The following is a 27,799-nucleotide window of genomic DNA, read 5'->3' as shown; positions in this document are numbered from 1 at the left end:
TTAAACAGCTATAATGACTTGCCTCTTGATATTAAAATGTTCACAAAATGAAAAATTCTTTAAGCTGAGGAAAACTTTCATAATGCAACCTCAAATGGGGGAGGGGGTTAAATAACTGAAATATTTATTTAGCAATGGAGAAGTAAATTCGTAGTTGCCTGTGGGTGGCCATGTACAACAGAGGATAGCTGACAAAGTCTGCTTAATAAAATATACAACATATTTTTTCTTATGCAAAATCAGCAACAATCTGGGATAATTCAGATTTATTATGGGGTAACTGTCAAAAGTTTATATCTGTGACAATAACGATGAAAAACAACCCAGAGTCCATTCAGTTTTATCTGGCAGATGGAAGGTACAATCCTAGGGCAACAGAATTTTCAAAAACAGTACAGCTGACAAAGTGTAAAAGGGTTCTGATTACTTAGTGACAACATAAAGTGTTCCATGGAGAACTGTGTCTCCTAAATCTCACATTCTTCATACCTATCATCTTTACCTTTCTAGGTGTCTTTCAGTCTAACACATATCTACCCTCTGATCTTTCAGATACAAAGTGTCTTTACATCCGAAATGTTATCAGTGCTTCCCCACCCCCGCCCCCCACAACTGAAGTTCTCATTTCAAAGAATACACTTTGAAAGTTTAGAGGAGGAAATAAGAAAGGAGAAAGGAAAATCAAGCCACTTTCCCCCAGAGCAGTATATAAAACTGCAGAAGAGTTTTCCTGTGTTAAAATTAGCATGCTTTTGTAATGACTAACATCTCAGTGAAAGTAAATTAACACAATCTGCCAGGTAGAGAACTAAAAATAGGACTTTTAACAGCTACCTTCTAAAATGTCCTTCTGTTACTAAAAAGGCTGCTTTATCAGTTCCAACAGTTATGCTGGGGTTTAACTTTTAATCAATTCCAACTTTTATATTTAAAAAAACTTACTGCAAGAAAAAATTAGCTATCTCATGGCTCATAAACTTCTAGGACAGGAGCAAGATAAATTCCTCTTGTTTTAGACAGACAATAGACCACATTAGTTAAATGGATTTTGTTTTACTTCATTCATTGAGACACCTGCAATTGCTAACAAAAATTCCCAGTGTTTATGCTTTGCTTGCTAATTTGGGGAAACTTCATTTTATATTTTTTCCGTTCAAACTGATTTATCAAAACAAGCTGAAATTTTTTAAATTATCCAATAGAAGGTACATGATTTAAAACATCCAAGAGAAATGATGTTACCAGTAATTTACAATTTAAAAAAATTCAGCCACAAAAAATGTCAAAGCTAAAAACAAGAGTTTTACTATGATTCAGTGCTTCTATTACCCTTCTGAAAGAAGTTATATTTTAATGTGATGTAAAGGCAACATTGAAAGTTTTTCTTTAAATTAACCACCTAATTTGTCCCTAAAATTACAAAGAATCAAAGTCTTTTACAGGTCAAGTGCAGTAAACTAAAATGTTCTTTCAGCACAAAGCAGCACTAGAAAAAGTAACAGTTGTAGACAGAGTTGACTAGTTTTGCAGTGGCTGCTCCATCAATAACAGACATCAGCAGACGGTATCCATTCCAGAGCACAAACACAACTACAGACTAGATGCAAAGAATGCGTCACACACTTGGCTGATAAATGTTATTTGTCTTTGTATCTTTCTATTTTGAATGAAGTGGATTTCTTATTAAAGTTTAAATCAGATCACATAAGTTGGCGGTTTAAATAACATGATGAGGTATGAAAGCTCTGAATATCCCTAATGTTCAGCAGGATTTACCAGAGATATAACAGCTTGTCAGGGGAACTTTCAAATAGTTACACTTTGGGGTTATAATGAATTCTAGAAGAGGACAAGATTAAAGAGGTTTAAAAGGATATTCTCTGAAAAAGAAGTGAGCAACTTTTCCTTCAGAATTCATTTTGAACAGCACATCAACAAAAAATCTTCTCTGATAATGTGTCCCAACATCGAGTCAAGATGGCCAACTAGCACCAAGAAATCATATTGAACTCAGTTGCAGTTCTCTTGGCAATTAAGCTTATTTTTCTCATTCCAGTCCGAGCACAAATGTGGATCACTGAAGACAGTACTGGAAGCGCCATTTGTAGGTAGAGGTTGTAGTCATTAAATGAGCGAGAAGGTAGAAACTTTTTATTTTATGGAAGGGACTTGGCTGGGCAGTACTAGTAGGAGATGAAATGATTAAGGAACAATGAGGTTATAAGAAAAAGATCACTGCCCTTATTTGGGTTAAACAGGTCTGTCCAGAAGATGGGCATTGAAAATAAGGATGCTACTTATGTGCAGCATGAATACACTAGAATCCAGCTGCACCTAACTAAGGAAAAAAATAATCCCTAAGTAACCTTTAGAAGCATATGTTATTTGCCAGTCCAGAAGGGAACAGCACCTAGGGTGAACTCCAATTTAATGAGGACCTTGATCAGGACCACAAAGCCTGAAACATTTGTTTTAATGCAGAAACAGCCCTAGTCACACTGTTGTTAAGTTTGGGAAAATTAGAGGTTGTATTTTTTTTTATGTTTTTTTTTTTTTATTGAATTACAGGATACGGTTTTGATCACTAAGGATTCTAAATCTTCATACCAGTATTAGAACTGTACCACTTCCAAATCCTAAGACACGTAAGACCAAAGAGAAGCAATAGCCATACATATTAATATGTGCCCCTCTCCTTTCTGCTCTAAGGGAATCTTCAAACCAGTATCACATTTAAGAGTCAAAGTGTTAATTCTTCAGCATTCCTGACAACTAGAAGCACATTCACTGAAGGCTGAAGGTGAGGGAGCGGATGGTTTACTATCTGTGGAGAATGGCGTCAATAGAGGAAAGAAAACCATCCAATCTCAGTAAGGATTAATGCAAATTTGGCTAGAAAAAGCCACCAGTTAATCCAAGGGTTCACTGTGGAAGAACTTATGAAAAGTATTCTGAAGTACACAACAGGTCTAAACATCTCCCTTGTTGCAAGTAGTTGTGTGAAATTCAAGGTAAAGATTTAGTCTCATCTTTTAATGTCAGTATTTTTTCCCACATTAAAGGGAATGAGGAGTCCTCTTTTTCCCCCACAAAAAAAAAAGGGAGCCACATTAACATGTGTACATTCCTGTGACTCTATAATATGTAAGTGCGGATCTCGAAAGCCTAGGGTTTTCCATAACAGAGTGGGCCGTTCTGGTTATTACCCTTTTATTAGAAGGGTATTCCACCACAGAGAGCCAAAGGTTTTCCAGATGTGTGTAAGAGAGCAGGTGCGCAAGGCAAGCAAATGAGCGCAAACAGTATTATGGAAAACATTTGAGAAGTTAGCTCCATGAGGACTGTGGGCTCCACAAGAGGACTTGACTGGGTAGCCTGGTCTGACACAGAGACATGAAAGCAGAGATTGCTTCAAAGCTGGAAACCTTCCATAGGTGCCTCACACTGCTGGAAGATGTACTGCTGCTGGCTGAGGTCAACCTGGGGTGCGATGCTGCTGTCCTCATCCTCGGTCCCAAAGTAATGCTCAATAAGATCAAAGGCCTTCTGGTAGATCTCTTGGTTTTCATGACTCTGTAAGAATTCAATTTTATCCAAGCCTAAAATGAAGAATTTTTAAAAATCTGTTATATATCTGTTAGAAATTTTAATAAAACTGTATTTTGCCATGTTTGTTTCTCTGATGTAAAAGAAGATTCTCTACTTACTTCTCATAAGCATTTTGCAACAACACAGAAAACATTCCTCCAGTTACAACTGAATAGAAGTGTTGCAAACTGACATCTTAAACGTGTGTGCAAGCAACAGCCAGTCCCCAGAAGCAGCAACTTCTGTAACAGTCACATCATCCTGTGCCTAAGGCCAGTAGCAGAAGTTTTCCTATTGGACTATGTCTGTGGCCTAAGTTTCTTCTTAGCTCTGGTTCTATCTACCCAGGTTCCGAGCTAACAAATATCATTTCAACAAAGGTGTAACATCCATAAATCAATCAGCCAGAATCAATTTATACTGCTTTAAGGAAGAAGTCCGACCAGAACAACTAGCCAACACATATGCCCTTTACCTAAGTTTAAGTACATCTGAGCCAGGCTTTCTTTTACCTACAGCTTATAAGCAGTCTAATGGCTACAGCAATACTGGAAATAAACGTTAACAGTGCTCAGAAAAAAGAAGTACATATACACATTAAAAACCACATATATATATATATACACACATACAAAAATTAACAAGATTTCTCTTCTATAGCAAAATATCTGGGTAAAGGAACATTTGTCTTTTTATACATTTCAAAATTTATTACACTAAGCAGGAATATAGTTTTTATAATCAAGGCTTTTAAAAAGTGGTAAACTGTTAAAGTCATTTTAGAAAACAATTCTGCACTAGCTGATAAATCTGAAGATGACTGTGCCCTATGACCCCTAATTCCAATCTTAGGAATAAACAGACCTTAGAGTAAGTGGTTTTCAATAGTGGCTATACATGAAAATCACTTAGGGAACGTAAAAGTTATAAAGTACAATGGTAAACCAATGATTAAAGGTACAGTTAGAACTGAGATTGGTAGAATGAGGAAACCAAAAGGCAGATAGTGACTCTACTGTTTCTAATGAAACTCTAGAAATCTTTACAGTTAGGAGCACAGGAACTGGGAAATACAATGCAAAATCAGAACTCTAAAATCTTAGAAAAAGAGTAGAATGGGGCATTGTCTACAGTAGATATGGGTGCTCTTGAGGTTCAGATGTACTAGTAAGAATACAAAAGTATCGTAATGGCGGGCAGCATCAGGGAACAGAAGATCCTAGCAGTCCAGTGTAAAAAGGGCTAAACTTAGGATACTTGGCTTCTCTTCACATCTACAATGCATCTGTTTTCCAATCCTGCATGCTGAATATTTATAGGATAAATTTCTTGTATGAGTTTGCTAATGACAGGTGTGAACAGGCCAGAAAAGCACGGAGAAAAAAGAAAAAAATAATTTCAGGACATCTATTAATCTGGCTTACCATAAGCTTCTTCAATCAAAGCACAGTAAGGATTAATGCCACTGCCATTCCTTTTGGCTTCTTGTTCTCCAAGCCTCAGGATATTTTCCAAGCCATTTAGGGCAACCTGTACAATCTTAGAGTCCATGACTGTGAGGAGATCACAGAGTGGCTTGATACAGCCCAGTTCTACGAGGTACCTAAATTGATAGAACAATTTAGTCAAACAAAGCTTTTAATTTCATAAAACTTCTATGAAATTGGTGGAAGGGAAATCCTCAAATTCACTGAAGAAATAAAAGTAGGCACTCGTTCAACCATACAACCTATACCTTGTCCAAAAAAGTCCACGAGACACTGATAGCAAATAAATAGGAAAAGACACTCAACATGTGTCATTGGGAGGCTGCAAATCAAAACTGATGACCCCACACATCTGTTAAAATGGATAAAATCCAAAACACTGATAATACCAAATGCTGACAAGGATGTAGAGAAACAACATCCTTTTTTTTTTTTTTGCTTGAGACAACATCTCGTTTTTTGCTGGTGGGAATAGAAAATAAGATAACCACAGTGAAAAACAGCTTGGCAGTTTTTTTTTTTTTTAAAGAAAGCTTTCCATATGACCCAGCAATCACACTCCCCAGACATTTACCCAATTGCGATAAAAATTTATGTCCACACAAAAACCTGTACAAGAATATCTACAGGAGTTTTATTCCTAACTCAGGTGAATGAATAAACTATAGTGTATCCAGACAATGGAATACTGTTCTTGTATAATCACAAAGTTGTGTCCAACTCTTTTGCAACTCCAAGGACTATAGCCCACCAGGCTCCTCTGTCCATGGGATTTCCCAGGCAAGAATACTGGAGTCGGTTGCCATTTCCTTCTCCAGGGGATCTTCCCCACCTAGGGATCAAACCCGTGTCTCCTGCATTGGCAGATGGATTCTTTACCACTGAGCCACCAGGGATTCAGTGATAAAAATAAAACGAGCTATCAAGCTATGAAAAGATGTGAAGGAACCTTAAATGCATATTGCTAAATGAAAGAAACTAGTCTGAAAAGACTCCATACTGTATGATTCTAAATATATGACATTCTGGAAAATATAAAACTTTTATAAAGGCAACAGAAAAGAATAGTGGTTGCCAGGAATTTAAGGGATGGAGGTAAGGGTGTAGTGATGAACAGGTGAAGAAGAGGGAACTTTTAGAGCAGTGAATGATACAACAATGGTGGAAACATGCATCAAAACTGTACAACATAAATAATCCTCAATATAAAATATGAATTTCAGCTAATAATGTATCAGTATTGGTTCTACTGTAACAAACATAACCATACTAAAGCAAGATTTTACTAGAAGAAATTTACAAAGTATACAGGAACTTTTACTATCATCTCAATTTTTCTCTTTTAAAAGCCTTAATTTTTTAAAGTTTTGTATCATATTTAGCTTTATTATTTACTATGGAATGAGTATCGTGTTAATAGTATCGTGCATAATTTTATTTAAATATTTACTGATAATTTAGATGATATGTCCTTCGACAGGCTAGGTCACTCAAATACAGACTACATAGGCCTAAAGCCGTTTCTCTGACCATTTCCCCTTCCTTTACAGCACTTTTTAGTCACTAAAACCTGTTAACTATTCCTTCAACATATCTATATAATTCTCATTGTTTCTCTTTAAAAAAAAAAAGCATCCTTAGACTATATTAGTTGCTGCCAATTTGAAAATCATAGAAAAGCATAAAGAAAAATAAAAAGTATCCAGAGATAACCACTATTATATGCCACTGTGCTACATATAAGCAGGATGACTTTGGACAAGTTATCTAATCTCTCTGTGTCTCAGTTTCCTCAAGTAGAAAAATCTGGGAACCACACTAAGTCTGTCATTAAACGTCAGCAAAATTTTAAAAGTAGTTAATTAAACAGATGACTTACATGTCTGCACTTAAACTCTACTGGCCTATACAGGCAACATCAATTGGATATTTCAGAGACTTGTTCAGAATCTCCAAATTGTCCTCAAGCTTGATCCTGGTCTATGTTTGATGTGATCTCCTCTCCCCACTAGAAATCTTGGTTCAGTGACCTCTAATCCTTATATTTTCTTTTAAAACCTCATTACTTTTGTAATACTGTCTGGTTGTAAAATCTTTTATTATGAAAACCAGTGTTCTGAAAACTTGATTCAGGATTAAAAACAAATTTTAAGTTATAAAAAGCTTCTAGAACTTGCATATAATTAAATGAATAAATATTGACTAAAACTGTTTTAAAACTACCAAAAAACGTGCTAATAAGTAAATTCAGAGTTTTGAAGATATGAGTCGATTTTATCTGCAAAAACATGGTATTAGTACTTCTTGTATTCTGGCACAGTTCATTAAGTAAGTTCTGGGCTCCCATTTCTAGCTATTTAAATTATACCTCCTTATAAGATCAGAGGAATTTAAGGTGCTATTTTCTGCTGCAATCACTCATCTTTTGAGACTTAAAGACCACAATAGTGGTGTTTCACTATTGGTACAAGTTTCTCCAAAGTAACATTCATCAAAACAGAGGACCAGGGGAGCTGGGCTGGTAGGAGGTGGAAAGTCGTACCACTTTGAGAGAAGCATGGTTCAAGTCTAGAACTAGCTCCAATGAATGGTGTATTTCAAACACCGGGATAAAGCAATCACTGATGCTAGGTGGGTTTGTGTCAGGAAAGGCTTTCGTTAAGAAAATTTCTGATGAGCAACAAACTCACTGTGTCTTAAACCGTCTCTCTTAAGACAGGATTTTGCTTCTTCTGTGTCCTAATTTTTATCAACAGTGTCCCTTTCTTCTTCAGTCTTTGGCTCTTTCCTTTCCTTTTTGATCTGTTACCAAATCCTATAGATCTCTTTCCCATATTTAGACCCGTACCTCACTGCTACAGCTATTATATATATATATAATTTGCTCACACAGCATGCAGGGATCTTTAGTTTCCACTAGGGATCAAACCTATATGCCCTGCAGTGGAAGCAGTGGAGTCTTAACCACTGGACTGTGAGGGAAGTCCAAGTCCTTACAGCTGTTACTGTAATTTTGCCCATCACTATGTACTAAACTATTAATACTACAATGGCATCTTAACTGCTCTCTTTCCTCTCCTCAAAACACTGTCTTCTTCATATCACTCTTAATATTAAAGACACTCCAAAGTCTTCCCAATATCCAAGATTAATGCCTTCATCCCAGTATTCAAAGTCTATCAATCATTTAATTCCTCATCCCTGCAAAAGAATAGCCTATAGAGAGATTGATTTGCCTTTTCCAGTAACATTTACTGTGCACATTCCTTCATGAATAGTCTCTCCTCCAAAACTGCCAAATCTCTACTCAAATGGCAAGTTTCATCTCTTTTATGAAACTTTAATTCCAGGAAACATTATTTATCCTTCAGTTTTAAGTAGTATGTATTAGCATTTGATATTTAACCTAAAATTATGAATACTTCCCAAGTTATTCATAATGGTTCTTGCATCTAAATCTTGTCTTCTCAACAAGAATAAGCAAAAGCCACATAGATGTCTTTTATCAGTAATAAAGTCAGTTTATTTTCCGTAATTTAGACTGTAATATTTTCATAATAATCTTTCAATATAACTCTTTAATTAAGGAAAAAATGGCAGGAGATTGATAATTAACTTCATTATTACAAATAGCTATGCCGAATTTTAAAAAGGGATAGGAGCCATTCAATTCTTAACAGAGCAAAACACCCTGAATACTTCCTGATGGATACCATAATATTTTTTAAATGTCTTTAAAATATATACATGTACAGTTTCATTATGTCAATTAAGAAAACATACTGGTATAAAATATAGTAACAATAATTATAAATATGAATCTGAACATAAAACTTGACTACCAACTGTTCTGTGTGCGTGCATGGTAAGTGGCGTCAGTCATGTCCAACTCTGTGTGACCCCATGTCTGTAGCCCACCAGGCTCCTCTGTCCATGGGCTTCTCCAGGGAAGAATACTGGAGTGGGTTGCTGTGCTCTCCTTCAGGAAATCTTCCCGACCCAGCGTTGAACTCGCATCTCTTACATCTCCTGCACTGGCAGCCAGGTTCTTTATCGCAAGCACCACTTGGGAAGCCCCATCAACTGTTCTAATAACTTCTATATTACTTCATATTACTGCCATCTGGTGGTGACATATTTAAAAATCATAGTACTCCAAACCAGAATTTTGAAGATTAAAAAAGACCCAATCTCATACAAATACATTCTGAAGACCACTTGAAGTCCTCCTTGACTAACCTATCCATGATGAACTTTAATGAAATAGCTACTGCATGTGTTAATTTATTTAAATTGTATTATTTCAGGTATATACTTCTGATTTTCTGTAACTGATCAATTTCTGAAATCTTACGACTGCTTTACCTTATCATGTTGAAATTCCAAACACAGCACTAAAAGTCAGCATTGGCTGAGCACCTACATTTAATCCACAAAGGAACAATATCAGAAGTAGCTATGTTTCCCCCATGTTACATATGTAGAAAAGGTGAATGGTTTAACACTCATTGGTAACCATCTTCTCCTCATTTGAATTCCCCAAAGTACGTTAAGGCAGGATATATCCATAATTAAGCATTTGATTATATGATGTTCTTTTGAGGAATTGATTCCTATCCATATTTATGCATTCTCTAGCCATTAAGGTTGTAAGTTGCTGCTCTAGGGGCCATTTAAGTCTCAATCTAATATAGATCTTTCCCTTTAGTGAATAATAGTACTTTAGGAGACTTGCCTCTACAGAATTTGGCACTTTCATACTTCTCTTTCAAGTCTGTGCATTTCTATTATTAAGACATCTAAACAACAAATAGCAAGTTAGCTATTAAAGCTGGACTCTTTAAGAATTCTACAAGTAACCTACTGGACTACCCACAATGTTTTTGATCAGGCAGCCTTCAGAGTAGGCTCACACCCCTATAAGTGTTTCGATGGCCTCAAACCTCAACTATGCCTTCCCGCTCATGTCCCAGAATTATCTTTAGCAATAAAGAATGGGTGAAATATTAAGAAATCAAATATACACGAGTCAATTATGAATGGGAAACAGAAGGAGAAACAGTGGAAACAGTGTCAGACTTTATTTTTGGGGGCTCCAAAATCACTGCTGATGGTAACTGCAGTCATGAAATTAAAAGACGCTTACTCCTTGGAAGGATAGTTATGACCAACCTAGATAGCATATTAAAAAGCAGAGACATTACTTTGCCAACAAAGGTCCATCTAGTCAAGGCTGTGGTTTTTCCAGTAGTCATGTATGGACGTGAGAGCTGGACTGGGAAGAAAGCTGAGCGCCGAAGAATTGATGCTTTTGAACTGTGGTGTTGGAGAAGACTCTTGAGAGTCCCTTGGACTGCAAGGAGAACCAACCAGTCCATCCTAAAGGAGATCAGTCCTGGGTGTTCATTGGAAGGACTGATGTTGAAGCTGAAACTCCAATCCTTTGGCCACCTCATGCGAAGAGTTGACTCACTGGAAAAGACCCTGATGCTGTGGGAAGGATTGGGGGCAGGAGGAGAAGGGAACAACAGAGGATGAGATGGCTGGAGGGCATCACCAACTCGATGGACATGAGTTTGGGTAAACTCCAGGAGTTGGTGATGGACAGGGAGGCCTGGCATGCAGAGATTCATGGGGTCGCTAAGAGTTGGACACGACTGAGCAACTGAACTGAACTGAACTGAATTATGAAACATAACAGTCTTCCAAGAGGCCAGAATTGAGCCTTCTTAACTGGGAGACAGAATGATTTTCTTTACAAGACACTACTTAGCTAGTACTTACTTGATCTGTTCAGCTGATCCTCCAGAAGTTGCATTTGTGATGGCCCAAGCAGCTTCTTTCCTTGTCCGAAACTCAGCAGTTTGTAATATACTAATGAGGGCTGGGAAAATGTTGGCATCTATCACAGTCTGAAATTAAAGAAAAAAAATTAAAGAAAAGGAAATTACAAGAGTTGTAAAAATGTTCATGATGCTACTTATAACTTTTCAGCCAGCTTTACTAATGTCACCCCTTCTCCGTTAAAGATAACACCAGAAGGAGTTAACTCATTATCCCATACTTTTTGGCTACACTTAGTAACACTAACATCCTCCCTAGAGTTTGTGACCTTGTAATCTAGTTTTCTATTCTACATGGGTTCTTTTCTCTTTTATTGTTCTCTCTTATTCCATTCACATAATAACAAATTTTAAAGGTTCAATTCTCGTTCCTTCAAGAGAAGGAACTGTCCCTCAGCCATTCTCATTTCTTTCATAGCATCCACTCTCACGTGTGTGTTCCACGGTTTCAGTCCCCATTTCTTACTGGAATCCCAGTCCAAGGTGGCTGAGAGCTTAGTTTACATCTGCTATCCACCTTAAACATATCATCTGCTCTATCATGTCTTTTTTCAAACCTCTGTAGTTCACAAAGGCTGTTTTGTATTTATTTATTCATTCTAAATTCAATCAGTCACCGAGTCTCCCTTATATTCTCAGTTCAGAACATCCTAATACCATCTTTTCCTTTAGCACTGCCACTATTTTACTCCAAGCCACAACCTCCCACCCAGATTACCAGAATAATCTTTAGTTAGACGGAGTACTTTCATTCAGTCCCTCTCATATACTAAAGTGGTCTTCCTCAAATTGCTTTCTTCACGTTTCTCCTCAGTTCAAGCACCTAAAATGGGTTATCATTTCCTGTATCAAAAAACTGAGGAATTCTACACGAGAGCTTGATGGTAGCAGACAATAAACTACAGCTGAAAACATGCTATAAATTGCCATAGCTATAAATCTCAGTCCCTGACAGCCTTCTGGGGGATGACCAACAATGTTTTCCTGGTCAAGAACTCTATTATACCATTGAAGGAAATCAGTAAAGTTTAGTGGAAAGATGCTTCATCTTGGTTCTGTCATTTACTGAAGGTATCTGTGAGCAAATCATTTTATTTCTCTGAGCCTCAGTTTCATCTTTAATCAAGAATGTTGGATTAGATGACCTCTACAATTCTACTCAGCTTAAAGTCTATGGTATATCTCTTCTATTGTGTTGTTTCAGCCTTTCTCATGGTCTATCCTGAAACATTTGGCCCACTGTTTAGTCTCTCAGTTGGGTCACTCTCCCACTAATACAAGAACAAAAATCAAGGGCAGATAACCATTTAGAGAAAACTAGGTCCCCAAAGATTCGTGAAAAACTGAAGCAATCTAACACGAGTCCATTAAAAAATAAATAAATGTTTTACTTGGCAAGAGTAAAAAGCCAATCTACTTAGCGTAAAGTCCATCAAAACATTTTGAAAATACAAGATACTACATCTCAGATCTTGGCAAGTTATTAAATATTTAAGGCAAACAGAAAAAGCCAAAGCCTAAGTGTAAGTTTCAAAAGACTTAACCTCTATAATGCGATAAAAAAAGTAAGTAGTAGACTAAATAAGACAGCATTGGAAATTAACGGTCTCCAAGGCAATAATGGAAAAAAAAAAAAAAAATATATATATATATATATATACATACACACACACACACACACATACACTTTAAATGCTGACTGAAAAAACCCTTAAATAATAAAAATATAGAATAAAGGTGGGTAGTATGAGATTACCTGGATCTGTGCCCTATTTCCAGCTGTGATATTAGATATTGTCCAACATGCCTCCTTTTTGATAGACTCCTTTGGGCTACTCAGCAAATGCAACAAACTCTGCAGAGCTGAGCAATTCAAAATTACCTAAAGGAAAAGTTTGAAAAGGTTACTTATTATATTGATCCAAACAGAAGTAAATCTGTAACTCCATACTTTATTTTAGGAAAATACAAGCAAAAAAAAAAATCTCTCCTTGAAATTTTAGACTTAACTTTATATATGTAAAAAAGTATTCACTGCTAATAAGAATTCATTTCTAAGATTATCAAAGCAATTTCATTATATATACTCACAACTGCTAAACATAATATATAGCACAAATGTGCCTTATTCACTTTACTATGCCTATAGCATATTAAAATATCTTTCCAGTAAGTGGCCAGAAATTAGTAAGTGGTCTCAGATTTTTAAATCTTCTGATGACTCTCTACCTGGTAGTCAACAAATCAATATATACTTAGTTAAGAGTACCAGGTGCTTTACAGGATACAAAGATTGAAAATACATGCCCCTAGCTATCAAACAGCTTACAAAGGTGAAGAAAGTAAGACAAATATAAGGGAACAAGGAAATCTACTCTACCAGAAACTAAAATCATAAAGTTATAATGATTAAAATAATATGTGACAGGCTCAAAAATCAATCATTAAAGAAAAGAAAAGTGAAAGTGAAAGTCGCTCAGTCCTGTCCAACTCTTGGCAACCCCATGGACTATACAGTCCATGGAATTCTCTAGGCCAGAATACTGAAGTAGGTAACCTTTCCCTTCTCCAGGGGATCTTCCCAACCCTGGGATCGAACCCACAACTCCCGCACTGTAGGTGGATTCTTTACCAGTTGAGCCACAAGGGAAGCCCCTAAAGAAGAGAACAGCATATCTAGTCTAGAAACAAATGCAAGTATTTATAAAGAATTAAGTATATATACTTTTTTCTTCAAGAAAGGATTAACTGACTGGTAGTCTTATTTAATAGATAGTTCTAGTGAAGAGGAACTAAAGAACCTCTTGATGAAGATCAAAGAGGAGAGTGAAAAAACTGGCTTAAAACTCAACATTCAAAAAACTAAAGATTATGACATTTGGTCCTATCACTTCATGGTAAATAGATGGGGAAAATGTGGAAACTGTCAGATTTCATTTTCTTGGGTTCCAAAATCAATGCGGACGGTGACTGCAGCCACAAAATTAAAAGACACTTGCTCCTTGGAAAAATAGCTATGACAAACCTAGACAGTGTATTTAAAACCAGAGATATCACTTTGCCAACCAAGGTCCATATAGTCAAAGCCATAGTTTTTCCAGTAGTCATGAATGGATGTGAGAGTTGGGACCATAAAGAAGGCTAAGCGCCAAAGAACTGACACTTTCAAACTGTGGTGATGGAGAAGACTTGAGAGTCCCTTGGACTGCAAGAAGATCAAACCAGACAATCCTAAAGGAAACCCGTGCTGAATATCCACTGGAAAGTCTGATGCTGAAGGTAAAGCTCCAATACCTTGGCCACCTTATGCGAAGAGCTGACTCACTGGAAAAGACCCTGATGCTGGGAAAGACTGAGGGCAAGAGGAGAAGAGGGTGAAAGAGGATGAGATGGTTGGATGGCATCCCGGACTCAATGAACATGAGCTTGAGCAAACTCAGGGAGATAGTAAAGGACAGAGAAGCCTGGTGTGCTGCAATTGATGGAGTCACAAAGAGTTGGACATGACTTAAGTAACAGACTGAACAACAAGGACAACTAGAATAAGGTGTAACCAGTTGAAAAAAATTTTTAAATCAATTCTTAACCCCAAACAGTTACTAAAATAAATCTGCAACCTATTTAAAGAGTAAATATAAAAAAGAAACCATAAAGCAGAAGAAAGTATTAATATAAACTAGCCAGTTAACAGCGGTTTGGAGGACAGTGAAGGACTTTCGAAGCATTAAAAACAGTAGAAGAAATTATAGGGGAAAAATTAATATTTTACCAAATAGAAATTTTTGTACGTCAAGAAATTCAAGAAAATTAAAATGCACAGCAATGTGAAAAAGCATTTGTAACAGAAAAGGTTGCTGTCTTTAGTATGTAAACTGGTAAGAGAAACTACAATTTTAATAGCAAATTACCTCACAAAGAAATGAAAATTAAAATGAAGCCAATTTTTGCCTATTAACTCAAAAAGTAACAAAACTTGTAGTTTAACAAGTACAGTCATTCCAAATAACAGTATAAAAAAGTCACAAAGCAATTTGTTAAATGCTGAAGATGTGGTGTGGAAAATAAGCATGTCAGAAGTTAAAGAATTACTTGAGAAAGAGTAGTAAGAAAAAAAAAAAAGACTTCATGGGAGGAGGTGGGAGAAAACACTCTGAAACACAGATAGGATTTTATAAGCAAAGAAAAGGGAGGACACAGCATATGAAAGGATTAGAAATGAAAAAATGCTGATAGGCTACCACAAAGTACTGAATTAAGAAAACATTAGTGAAACTATTAAGGAAAGGTTCTGTACCCAAAAAATTAACAGGAGGCTAGAAAGAAGAATGAAACTAAAATACTGCAGTACAAATTCCTAAGTCTTTCAAGGTTCTTTACCTCACAGGCATTAAAGCTCAATGTTTCTAGGAGGAAAGTAATGTGAACAGTTATTTTAGAAAAGATTAAGCAGCTGTTAGGAAGAATACACTGAGAGGGGTAAATGCCTGAGAGAGCAGGAAGATAAATAAGGAAGGTACAGCAACAACCACTGTATGTGAGAAAACAGGGCCCAAACTAAGGTAATCAAGTGTGGACCTAGAAACAATAAAGGGACTTGCCTGGTGGCGCAGTGGCTAAGATTCCACCTGCCAATAATGCAGGGGATATGAGTTTGATTCCTGGTTGGGAAGATTCCATATGCCACAAAGGCTGTGCACAACTACTGAGCCCAGGCTCTCGCGCCTGCATGCTGCAACCACTGAAGCCTGCCATGTTCTAGGGCCCATGAGCCACAACCTACTGAGCCTGTATGTCACAACTACTGAAGCCTGCACACCTAGAGCCCGTGCTCCACAACAAGAGAAGCCACTGCGATGAGAAGCCCTCACACCACAATGAAGAGCAGCCCCTGTGTGCTGCAACTAGGGAAAGACCACACAAAGCAACAAGACCCAGCACAGCCAAAATTCAATAAAAACGCTAAGAACCCATAAGACCTGCTGACTTGCTATCAAAAACAAGTATGCGAGAGGGAGACACCAAACATAATTGCAAAGTTTCAAGAGTGGGTGAATAAATTGTACCATTAATTGAAGTGGAAAAAATCAAAACTTGGAACTCATTTTGTAGGGGAGAAGATAAAGTGAGACAGGTACTGGAGACATGTTACTGGAACTTGAGAGAGACTGGAACTATATATAGATTCAGAACTTCTTTTGTTAGGTAAATATTTTTTGAGTCTCTATAGATTGTGCCTGGGACAATTATAGAAGCACAAAAGTGAACAAGATTGACACAGTTCCACCTCTATAAGCTTACAATCTAGCAGACAGTTATCATACAGTGGTAAGTGCTATGATGATGGATGAAACAAAGGAGGGAGCACATACTTTAAGAGTTAGCTTCTCAGAGAAAATCAATAGCAAGACTTGAAGAATGACACGACATTAGTGGCAGAGTGCAAGTTTGTGTGAGGGACTGGTCAGAGCAGGGATGGGGGATGGAGACACATATTCCATGCCAAGGGAAGCAAGCTCTGTGTTAAATCTCAGAACTTGGGTGTGTCACAGCTATTACAAAGGAATAAACATGGCAAAAGCATAGAGCATGGCATGGGAAAGGGTAGACTAACTTTTTTCAATAGCAAATACACTGATATGGTTTTAAACTTCAGAAAATAAAAAGGACTATATAGTTTTAAGCTTCCTTTCCATTCCTATACTCCAGCTACCCACAGAGACAATCAATGTTATTAGCTTCCTATGTGTGCTTCCTGAGCAATTTTATGCAATTACAAATACACACATACATTGTTTCTTTCTCCTCTCCTCTCCACCACTCTTACACAAATAGTAATGTATGCACACTATTCTGTGCCTTGTTTTCCTTTTTAAACAACAGAACCTGAAAAACATTCCGTATATTAAAACATGCTTACTAGGTTCTTCATTCTGTTGCACAGCATTTCATTATACAGGTGCCAGACTTTAAAGGATCTTAGAACACTATCCAAGAACAATCGGGGGCTATAAAAAGATTTTAAGAGAATGATACAATCAAATTTGCACGTTGCAAGCATCCTTGTGGTGACATGGGAATAGTACAGTAAGAAATGTGTGAACTAAGCACTGCAAGGAATGAGTAGAGATGACCATTAGTGACTGATAAGGAAGGTAGAAGAAAGGCAGTAATCAAATTAATGTCCAGGTTTTTGGCTTGGACAACCACTGGGGTCATTTACCAAGACAGTAATGTAAATAAGCAGATGGCCAGATATACCAGGAAAAACAACAGTTCCTCTGTGGACAGAATAATTTTAAAGTAAATATTAAGAGCTCGAAGACACCTGAGAACAAAGTCTCCTTAATTTTAGAAAATAGAAAAGTGAAGACATTAAATGTCTTGCTGATAGTCAGAGCTGGTTAAGAAACAGCTAAGGTTGAAACCTAATCCCCTACAGAGGATAATCCCATAAAGAGAAAAGAACAGGTAAAGGAGATTGCTAAAGAAAAATAAATGGTCAGTGAAGCAGGAGACCCAAAATACTTCAACACCACAGAAGCCTAGGAAGATAATTTTAAAGATGATGCCAACGCATCTGAGGGATCAAGAATAAAAATAGCTAGAAAAATCCACCATGAGTGATGTATCTTGATATAAAAGTTGAATGGAGTAGAGGATAACATTAAGAACTAGGAGGGAAGATCCTCCTCGCTTAGGAAACTTACCGTGTACAAAATGGAGGAAGCTACCAGGGAAGATGAGATGAAGCTGACAGAAAGGATGCTACTGGAGACTTCTGATGCTCACAGGAATCCCTTCAAGTAGAAGTAGTGAGAAATAAATCCAACCAAAAGGATAAGTTGCACTATTGTGTGTGTGGCCAGCCGCTCAGTTGTATCTGATTCTTTGTGACCCCAAGGAGCCCACCAGGCTCCTCAGGAACCCAAGATTGCTACAAGCAGTAGATCAAGACAGAGATACAGATAGTGAAGGTATTGAAAGTAGCTACCAAAGCTAACATTTAACAAACATTAATGAAACAAAGTATCAATTCTCCCAATATGGAGTTAAATACTGTAATAGACACATACTGGTGGGGGGTGGCAGGGGGAGGTGTCAATGTGCTATTTTGGAAGGAAAAAAAAGTTACCATTTATTCATACCTGTGTCTGAATATCATCTCCTGTGACAATGTTTCCAACAGCCCTTAAAGCAGGAGAAACCACTTTATAATCATTATGCCTGCAACCATAAAAAGAAAAGATGTATTATATCCAATAGTAACATCTGTAATTTCCTTTCCTTAGAGCCAAAACCCAAAAGATAGGTAATAGGATCTTGGACCAGAAAGGTACAAGGAACCCTATCAGAATGAGGAAATGTTTTTGGTGTACCCAAGGAGGACTGTCTTTCCCTTTATTTAATATTTTTGGATAAAAGCTACAAATCTGTTCTAAAAACCTTTCCCAAGTATTTCATCACCTAGAGTCCAAGTTTTTCCTCTCATTCTTTAAAACAGGTTTCATTTCCTCTTTACTTGGTTTCCATGGTTGCTGAGATAATAGAGAACAATAGTAACATTTATATAGCACTTTTTAAAGTTTTACAAATCATTTCATTTTCACAGAAATAAAAACATGTCAACAGTTGAACTACCTTGAAAATGAGTCAGGCTCCATACTTCAAATACTAAACTCTTTCTACTAAACTTCAGCTAACTCAGTGGTCTGAAAACCCCCTCCAAAATCTTTTACATATCTGAAGACAGATATTAAGTTTTGACTTCAGGCTAAATAAGTTAATATCCTTAAACTTTCCTTAAATATTTTATTTTCTCTCCCGTTTAATGAGATTGATCACTCTTCTCAAAACTATGCCAGTTTCTTCACATTTAAGGTCTGATGACCAAAACATGGTTAAAATATATAGTAAAAGTGATTAAAGAATACAAAAGATTACTTCTCGATTCTGAATGCTGTACTTCTGACTCCTCCAGCATCACACTGCTTTTAATTCACAAAAGCATTATGCTACTGATCTGTATCCAGCCTGTGCCCAGCTATCATCTCAGAGTTTTATACTCTATATATTATACTATCTAATCCATTCCATGTGTCATCTTTGGGACAATGTTTCCTTCCATCTACTTTGTACTTCCTCCAATAAATTTCACATGGCTTGTAATTATACCATTTCCCCAATATGTTATCACTCTAGTTTTTTCTTCAATAGTATTTTCTAAAAATTTGATTAATACAGTTTCAAATTAGTTATGCCATCAGTAAATCTTCCACTTCATAAATGAAAGGGATCCAAAGATATATAGCAAATAAAATTCAAAGTCTGACACCAGTCTAGGTTAAGCTTTAAAGAGCTTAGACTAAGTGAGCCTAGACTACATGAGACAAAAGATAAGTTTGCTATCCAATGGTTTGTCTCAGAATATTAAGTATGAGTTTTCCAAATGTTTTTGCTGAAGGGCTGCTCATAGAGGAAGAGTGAGAGGCTCTTTATAACCCTCAAAACAAAAAAACAAAGAGATTTAATATGAATATAAAAAAGTAACAAAGGACAGTAGCCCAAAGCACAATAAATCAGTATAATACATTAATATTTGAGTATCAGCAACTAGAAAACTAGTATGAGAGACAAAAGAACACACACTTTCTTAAAGATATCTTACATCAACAGCTCCACAAGTCTCCTACATACTCCTGCATCAATGACTGCTTGAATTTTATCATTGGGTCCATCTGATAGATATGAGAGGGCCCAGCAGGCATCAGCCAGTACATCAGTGTCACTGACAAACAGCAACCAGGAAAGCACATTCAGACAAGGGGAAACCTGTAAAGAAAGGTGCCATGATTATGAAATTCAATAAAATAAAAGCAAGTGAGGAGTGGGGATCCAGAAAGCAACCAGGCACACACCTGGTGACTTCTGGGGTGATTAATACTTCTAGAGATGGAGTAACAAGTGGCCAAATGACATTTCCACCTTGCAGTTTACTTTGATGAAGCAGTCAGAGCCCAAGGAAAACAATTTCAAAGAGTGAAGTTTAATATGTACCATTTCTCAGGGTGGGATTCCTTGTCAAAACACTCTCTGTGGATCACAGACAAAGCAATTTTCCTAAATGTTAAAGCTAGGAAATTCTACATTTTAGATACTTTGTTATGAACAAAAAATGCCACATTTTATGGTTAGTTCAGAGCTTTCATAGGCAGTGAAGATTTATTCCAAATTCAAACAAAGACCTAGTTTTCTAGAAACAAAATTCTAACATTTTAATTTATCAAAAATCATTCTCTTTCTATTCACATTAACATTGGTTGCTACACTCTTTTAACTGTACTTTTTCTGCCAATTTCCCACAAGCATAATCCTTACCTTTGCAAATTCTGGAGGTGGACTTTTCCCTCTACAGAGATTAGACAAAGCCCATACTGCATTCCGGGTCATAGTCAGGCGATTCTGCTTTGAAAATAACCTATAAGCATAATGATGCAATTGGTAAATGATATAATAGGCATCAATTCTCTGATGGCATATGATAAATATTTAACCACTTAACGCTATTGATAGACAGATGTCTTCAAATAGCTCTTCTCCAAGACAATAAAGTTTAATTCTAACACAAAGAATTCAGAATTTTGGCACTTCTTTTTACACACCTGAATAAAAGAGAGTGCCCAAGGAAATGAGCTGAACAAGTCAGTAAGAAAATATTTGTAATGAAAAGCAACACTAGGAAATCCAAAATGATTTCCAAATATGCACTCGTTTCTGAGGAACTTTCCATATTTTTATTACTCACAAAAAAGAAAGAAACTTACTGCAGAAGAGGGGGAAGAATATTGCAGTCTAAAACATAGTCCCTGCACATGGTACTATCTCCAGCAATGTTGCCAAGAGCCCAGACTGCCTGTGAAAGAATTATTCATTAATGACAGGCTGCAGAGTTTAATTTTCTCATATTTCTTTCAAAAAAGATGCCAACATACTACAAAAACTCTTTATTTAAAATAATACAGTAGCTAATCAACATATTGTACATGGACAATAACTATTAACACCTCTAAACTCACTCATCAGGGAGTCAAATGAAACTGTTACGGGACTGGTAGAAGATCAGTAATATTAAAAGTATACATGTAAATACACTCATGGTAGTGAAGTCATTAAAAAGAGCTACCAGTTGTTTATCTTAGGGTATCCTATCCTTAAGTAACATTCTGTGCAGCCCTTGGAACATGGCAGAGATCCAAATGGTTTACTGAGCTGATTTAAAATGTATTTTAAGCTTGCTTACAAAAGAAAACAGTGAGCCAAGAATTTAAGAGCAATAAAAATGCAGAAAACTTGACTCAACTTTGGGAAATGGATATATTAGCAATCTTGACTGTAATCTTTTATGGGTACACACATATGTTAGAACTTACAAATTATACACTTTAACCATATGCAGTTTACTGTAGGTTGATTATACCTTAATAAAGTTGTAGAAGAAAATCGTACTCATTTAGTAATAATTTGTATTTATGAGTTTGACAAAGTTTGCAGTAATTAAAAATGCATTTTTTCTAAATGATTTTCTGCACAAAAGTAACAAAGATTTGCTTCTTCAATCAACACTAAAAAGTATTACCAAAAAAAAAACTCAGTAACTGCTTACATGGTCTAAAATTTATATGTATAAGACTTGAAGAATTTCAGAGTTGGAAGGGGAAAATGGTTTTATGTTTCTAGGAGAAATTCTGCTTATATTCACTATGAAACTTCCTATTTTGGTTAAATTTAGATTTCTGGAACATTCCACGTGAGAACCATGGACTGTCGTATCCAAGTGGTAAAACTAAGACTCTTGAATATAAGACTCAGGGAAAAATTGTATTCTTTAACCTGCTTCTCTTCACTTGTTTTATCTTTTACCTGCTCCTGGACATCTTCAAACTCTGAGCTGAGCAACTCTATGAAGATAGGCACAGCTCCTGCCTGAATCACAATCCGGGTCTGAAGAGAATTTCCTGAAGCAATATTTGTCAGTACCCAAGCTGATTCAAACTATAAAGATAAAAATAATTTCATTATCTTAGTAGAATTTAATAGGTTGTCTACTTACAACAATAAGGTTTTCTTAAAAAAAAAAAACAACTGTTTTATATGCACGAAGAAAAGAATCTGAGATCCTTATTTGAATATAATCTATCAGGTAAATACTATACTAATTTAACAGAAGAATTCCCAAAGAAATAACCTTCATCAGGAATATTGATCAGGTGTCTAAAATTTCAGATCAAGGTAGAGCTGACATGAGACCATAAGAAGAATGAGGGAGTGGTTGGTACCATACTGTATTTTTCAAAAAGGTTAAGAAAGAATATATGCATTAATTCACTTATTGCACAGGATATCTCTTGAAGGAATCACAATAAACTGGAAATAGTTGCTACTTACATAAAGAGGTCTAGGTGAATGGGAATCAAGTACAGGGAAGGATAAACACTTATTAGAGTAAAACCTTTATGTACCTTTTGGTCTTAAACCATGTTTATTATCTAATAAAAAACAAAATTAAATAATTTCTATAAAATGGGAAAAGTGAAATGGGGAAAGAATATTAGTGTAAAATGTATAAAATATAGGCAGAGTGAAAAAGGCAGAAGACAATTTAAATGATTAAGTAGACCAAAAGGAGTTAACAGGCATACAACTAACAGAAATGGCAGCTTTAGAGCATAAGAGATTCTAATAAATGAGCAGCCTTCAAACCAAGGCACAGAGGTAAGACTTCTAAAAGGTTAATAAACTGGTAAACAGAAGGTATGAAGGAAATTATGGCCAACAAAAAATACAGCACATTATTAACTGTACATATCTCTATGGTACCTTGACTCTTTAGCCCAATAAGATGAAATCCAAGAATGAACTCTTACAATTCTATTTAGAGTTCTTAATTAAACTTCAGCTTTATTTCCTTCTCCTGTTCTGTCTCCTATTTAATATTCTTTAATGAAGCATATATGTAGGGGCAAAAAAAATTAGAGACAAGCCACTTGAATGAGAATCTCAATAAAAATCATCAAAAAATGGAGCTGTGACTTTTAAGCTTTTGGGTCTACTGAAAGGTAGCTGTCGTATAGAAAAATAAATCAATCACTTGGGGTATGGGAAAATGGAAGAAACGGGAAAGCAATCTGATTAGCACAGTCCAAAGATACATGAATGAATGACAGTAAATTCATAGCAGAAGACACTTAAAGAAGGGGATATTCAAAGAAACCTATAAATGTGAAATACAGGAGTGAAATAAAGTGGTCTGATAGCCAGTTAGAACGCTGATATTACAGCAAGCAGGGAGGCCAGACTAGGAGCACCACAGTTAAAGGGACTTTTTTTTGCATGAAAACTCTTTACTATAAGTTCAGAAGACTTTTAAACACTGAATATAACAAAATAAAAACTCATGTTAAATCACCTCTGTAATTAAGTACTACCCAAACCAATGTTCAAGCCCTTTTTTATCTGTCTGAATTCAAACTTGACATTTATACAGGCCTTTATATGTTAAAAGCATTATTCACATACTCTTAGGTGTTCCTTACAACAACCCAGACAGAGACACCTTTCTTTTCTAGTTTATGAATGAGGAAACTATCAGCAAAAATCCAGTGATCACTGATGATTTGAGTAATGCAAGTCAGAACTATTAAAATAGATTACAGTCTCCTAATCTAGTAGGCTTATGGACCAAATCAGTTTCCTCTCTGAAACACACCTGTAATAATGACAAGAGCCTTTCAACTGCTTGAAGTTTTGGTATCCAGGGCAAGTAATTTCGATTAATGACATGCCAGATTATTCAGGAAAAGCTAAAAGGAACACATTTCACCTACAAGGTAGTTTCTTTTGCTTACTAGGAAAATTAACTAGTTTAAGAGAGACATTCGAAGTGAGTACAAAAGCAAACTCTCCTACAAGAAGGAAGGCTCCAAGTTCAACAAAGTTATCAGCATCTGAGAACAAGTCAAAAAAATGAAAAGTTGGAGGAAAAGCAACCTGTAAAAAATGAATAAAATCAGCATAGACAGCACATCTACATCAAAGAGAAAAAAGGTTTGCAGTGAGATTTTGATGCAAAAGAAATGGTAACAACAACCTGAGTAGATAAACAATATATTAAAGAGTTATCAGGGCTTCCCTGGTGGCTCAGTGGCAAAGAATCTGCCTGCAATGCAGGAGATGAGGGTTCAATCCCTGGCTTGAGAAAATCCCCTGAAGGAGGGCATGGCAACCCACTCCGGTATTCTTGCTGGAAAATTCCATGGACAGAGGAGCCTGGCAGGCTACAGTCCATAGGGTCACAAAGAGTTAGATGTGACTGAAGCGACTGAACACAACACACACACAGAGTTATCAATGAGAAGAAATCAGAACACTAATTGCTCCCAGAACTCAAACTGCTGTTTGATGAGGTTTACCACCAAAGGTCTCTGAGAGAAAGAATTCTAGATGCCAATGAAGTGAATAAAATGGAGAAGCAAAACAAAATAGACTGATAATGATTAGTAAAATGGAGAATAAGTAAATAATAGCCAGAACATGAATGGAAGAAAACTGGAAATTAGGACTTTTCAACAAAAGAATGTACCAGAGTTATGTTTATTACTAAGAAGTACATAATGATTATAACCTGAATCCAAAGAAGAGTCAAAGACTCTCTTGGTTAGAATGGAAATCAAAAAGTAATTTTGCCATTACTGGAAACAGAAGGAGATGAATAACTATAACCAGAGAGCCACTGAAAACCAAATCATATTCATGGATTAATGAGGCATTAAAATACACACACACACACGGTGAAGATTCCTGTGATGTTTTCCTTGTAAAAACTTATCAAGCTCTGTTTGTGCAATTTTCTATACCAATGTGTATATGTGTGACATCTATGTATGTATGTGAGAGACAGAAAGAGAAAGAGAGGGACAGGCTGAGAATTCCCCATGAGTTAAACTCCTATTAAAGTGCTGCAAGAAGCAACTTTCTTCTTGTGTTTACATGTATTTAATATGTAAGTATGTTTTTAAAAAACTGGGTAAACTCTGAACTATGTTTCTCTTTCACTGGGTATTACAGTCACTATTTTTTGAGGGGGGTGAATGTTTCGGCCTCAGGTCCCAGGCTAGATTCTAACACGAGAGTTGATACCAAAACAACTGCATCAAGTTATATAGAAATGGCCAGAAAAGGTAATCTAAATAAGTGACCATGCAACTGAAGAAAAACTCAGCAACATGATGAAATGAAAAAAATTCAAGAAACGGTACCATCAGAAGTGATACCCAAAATAACTATAATCTTCACTCCTCTTTATTGTTCTAAACTACTATATTCTTAGTGTTCTAAGAATGGCATCATGTGAGGAAACAACCTGTCATGCAGCTGTGATTGCTTACAAATTGTAATTCCACTTATTTTTCACTGTCCAGAAATTTCTAAATAAGCCTACAACTGAAATCTGAAGGGCACACTGAATATTTGATATGTTCTCTCTTTCCCTTCTCAATCTCTACCTTTTGGTGCCCAGTTCCTTAAATAAGGAAAATGAGAATCCAAAACTGAAGTACTTCTGACCTCCTATCAAGTTTCCCACTCCAGGTTGAAGTACGCCTGGTTCCCTTTCTCCATTTGGATCAGGACTCTGTTGCTGGCCACTTTGCCGGTTCCACTCTGGTTCCTAGCAAATGCCAGGCTCACCTGGAGAGCAAGTGAAAAGAGAGGCTCACATCAGAAAAATAAACCCAGATATCAAACTCTGGAGAGAACAGTGCCTGAGTCATCTGAGCAACCTTTCAAGATAGGTAGAGGGCTCAATGAAGATGGGAAAAACATAGGAGGATGAAGGCTTACTGCAGTTTATCACATTAAGCTTTTAGTGTCAACAAGAAAGGTAGAAATGGGAAAACTAAACAAATTTAACACAAATTTACAACTTTAAGAGGAATATCTGTTTAACGACTGGAACTAGGAGGTAATTTACTTATATTCTACCTATTTTTGTAAGTTTCTATAAGAAATTTTGGGAATACATCTCAGCACTGCAAAGGACAGTTCAAAAATGTTGGACCTGGACTTAAAAATGCTAACAAAGTGGGTCCAGGGAATACACCATGAAGCAGACCAATTTCATGTCAAGGGCTCAAGTATTCTGAGGCCTACATGTTACCAAGCTTGAGAACCCTGTTAGTTAAATGGCATAGTCTGCTTCCAAAGTCATAGATTCCATCCATGATCATCTCATTTGAGGGCAAGTGAGTATTTAGGTAGCACTGCCAAAAGCAGGCATTTTTATTACCTTGGTTTGCAACACCCCATTGGTTTGGGGGTGAGGAAAGCCAGAAAGACAGTGAAGAGACCCTTCACTAGGATTCACAGTTCTTTGTATATGGAATGAAGGGATTACATTTGTCCAAGGATTCATTAGTGAGTTAAGCTATCATGACTATATATTATTACTCTCTTTCTGGAAGAGAAATGGCAAACATCTCATTCCAAAAGACACACTATTCAAATTTCTAATATGCAGGTAGGAGTATCAGTGACAACTCACATCCTAGTGCTCTCCAAGGAGACAGAGGAAGGAGTACTCTCCAAGCTTCCCAGAGTATGCCTAATTATTTGACCATGAAGCCTCTTGGAATATAGTTATTCCTCCTGCTTTTGGGGTAGTCAAGATTATCCATTAGTCACACTGGAGAAAGAATACTATGTTAAATGTACACAGAAGAAAATCCAAGGATGATGACAGGTTTGTTTTCTCTCTCAGTCTTTGGATTGCTAAGGTGAAAATCATGAGGTGGTCACTTCCAGAGGAATCATTTCTTCATCTTTCAGCTTAATTAATAGTCTATACAAGGGAGGAATCTGAGAATTTTGATACAAGTAAATTTAGAGATTTCTGAAGACTTTTATCTTCAGATATGTTAAGATACAAAGTCCAGGATTACAAAATCAAAATGATGTCGAATTTACAAGTGTTAGCTAGGAGATGGAATTGTCTGAGAGAATATACTGTGCTCTTTAGGGAGGACTGGAGAGGGTAGGAATGGGGAAAGATCCAATTCTCTGACATTTTTCATTTTAGGACTAGACATACCATCTTACTTTAACGAATGCATTAAGGAACTGGAAATCTTCAACCATCTACTAAAAACTACTAAGTCCAAGAGTAAATTTAGGATCTCCAAATTACTCTTGCTGTCAGGGATAGGACAGAAACATATTTTCACATGAACAAAATGGTAATTTTCCCTACCTCCCTCTTCCTATAAAGCTTTTCAAATGATAAACTGCAGTAAGGCTCTTCATTTGGTCCCTCTGGTTCCCTTGACAGGTTGCTTAGGGGCTCAGGCTCTGATCTCTGCAGTGTTGGTAGTCTGGATTTCCTTTTTTTTAAGAAAAGTCCTCTTTCTCTGCTCTCTAGGTGAACCTGATTATTTTCCAGGAGTATGGTGATCCTGGCCTTAGATGGGGACCAGAATTACAATCCAGGAGGCAGCTAGCAAAACAGAATCTTAATTCAAATGAACTTGGGAATTAGTAAGTGTCAAACTGGAGAAGAAAACTGATGGGACACTGAAGTACTCTACCTTTTCTGGATTTCTTGTTTTCCTCTGGAAGGAACTCATCACCGCAACAAAGAGTAAAAGAAAGAGAAAGATGGAATGGGAAGAAAGGAGAGAAAATATCAAGACAAAGCATCAAGCTTATGAATTATCAATAGTGCTCTGGACAGTAAGGAACCTGGGGAGAGGAGCTATTACTTATAAAAAAAATACCCCAGTCCTTATTGCAGCCTTAGAGTAAGGCAAAGGTAATTAAAACAAGAAGGTGAAA

At 36.5% G+C, this 27,799-nt stretch overlaps 1 protein-coding gene across 2 annotated transcripts in view; it reads right to left on the bottom strand.

The window, feature by feature from the left end:
- Positions 1–251: 251 nt before the first annotated feature.
- The window catches only part of KPNA1 (karyopherin subunit alpha 1), a 74,714-nt gene continuing 47,166 nt past the window's right edge, over positions 252–27,799 (bottom strand). For both annotated transcript variants that reach the window (XM_081571789.1, XM_081571788.1), the window contains exons 6-14: positions 21,836–21,967; positions 20,740–20,828; positions 20,294–20,393; positions 19,584–19,747; positions 18,064–18,142; positions 12,675–12,800; positions 10,860–10,987; positions 5,013–5,191; positions 252–3,599 (exon numbers count right to left, since the gene is read on the bottom strand). In XM_081571789.1, the coding sequence (XP_081427915.1) occupies positions 3,412–3,599; positions 5,013–5,191; positions 10,860–10,987; positions 12,675–12,800; positions 18,064–18,142; positions 19,584–19,747; positions 20,294–20,393; positions 20,740–20,828; positions 21,836–21,967 (1,185 nt within the window). In that variant the 3' untranslated portion in view covers positions 252–3,411. The remainder of the gene's footprint in view (positions 3,600–5,012; positions 5,192–10,859; positions 10,988–12,674; positions 12,801–18,063; positions 18,143–19,583; positions 19,748–20,293; positions 20,394–20,739; positions 20,829–21,835; positions 21,968–27,799) is intronic.

The sequence above is a fragment of the Giraffa tippelskirchi genome, chromosome 2, assembly GCF_054371585.1.
Source record: "Giraffa tippelskirchi isolate mGirTip1 chromosome 2, T2T-mGirTip1v1.2.pri, whole genome shotgun sequence".
Classification (NCBI taxonomy): Eukaryota; Metazoa; Chordata; class Mammalia; order Artiodactyla; family Giraffidae; genus Giraffa; species Giraffa tippelskirchi.
The sequence above is the reverse complement of the archived record's forward strand: the minus strand, read 5'-3'. Positions and strand labels throughout refer to the sequence as shown.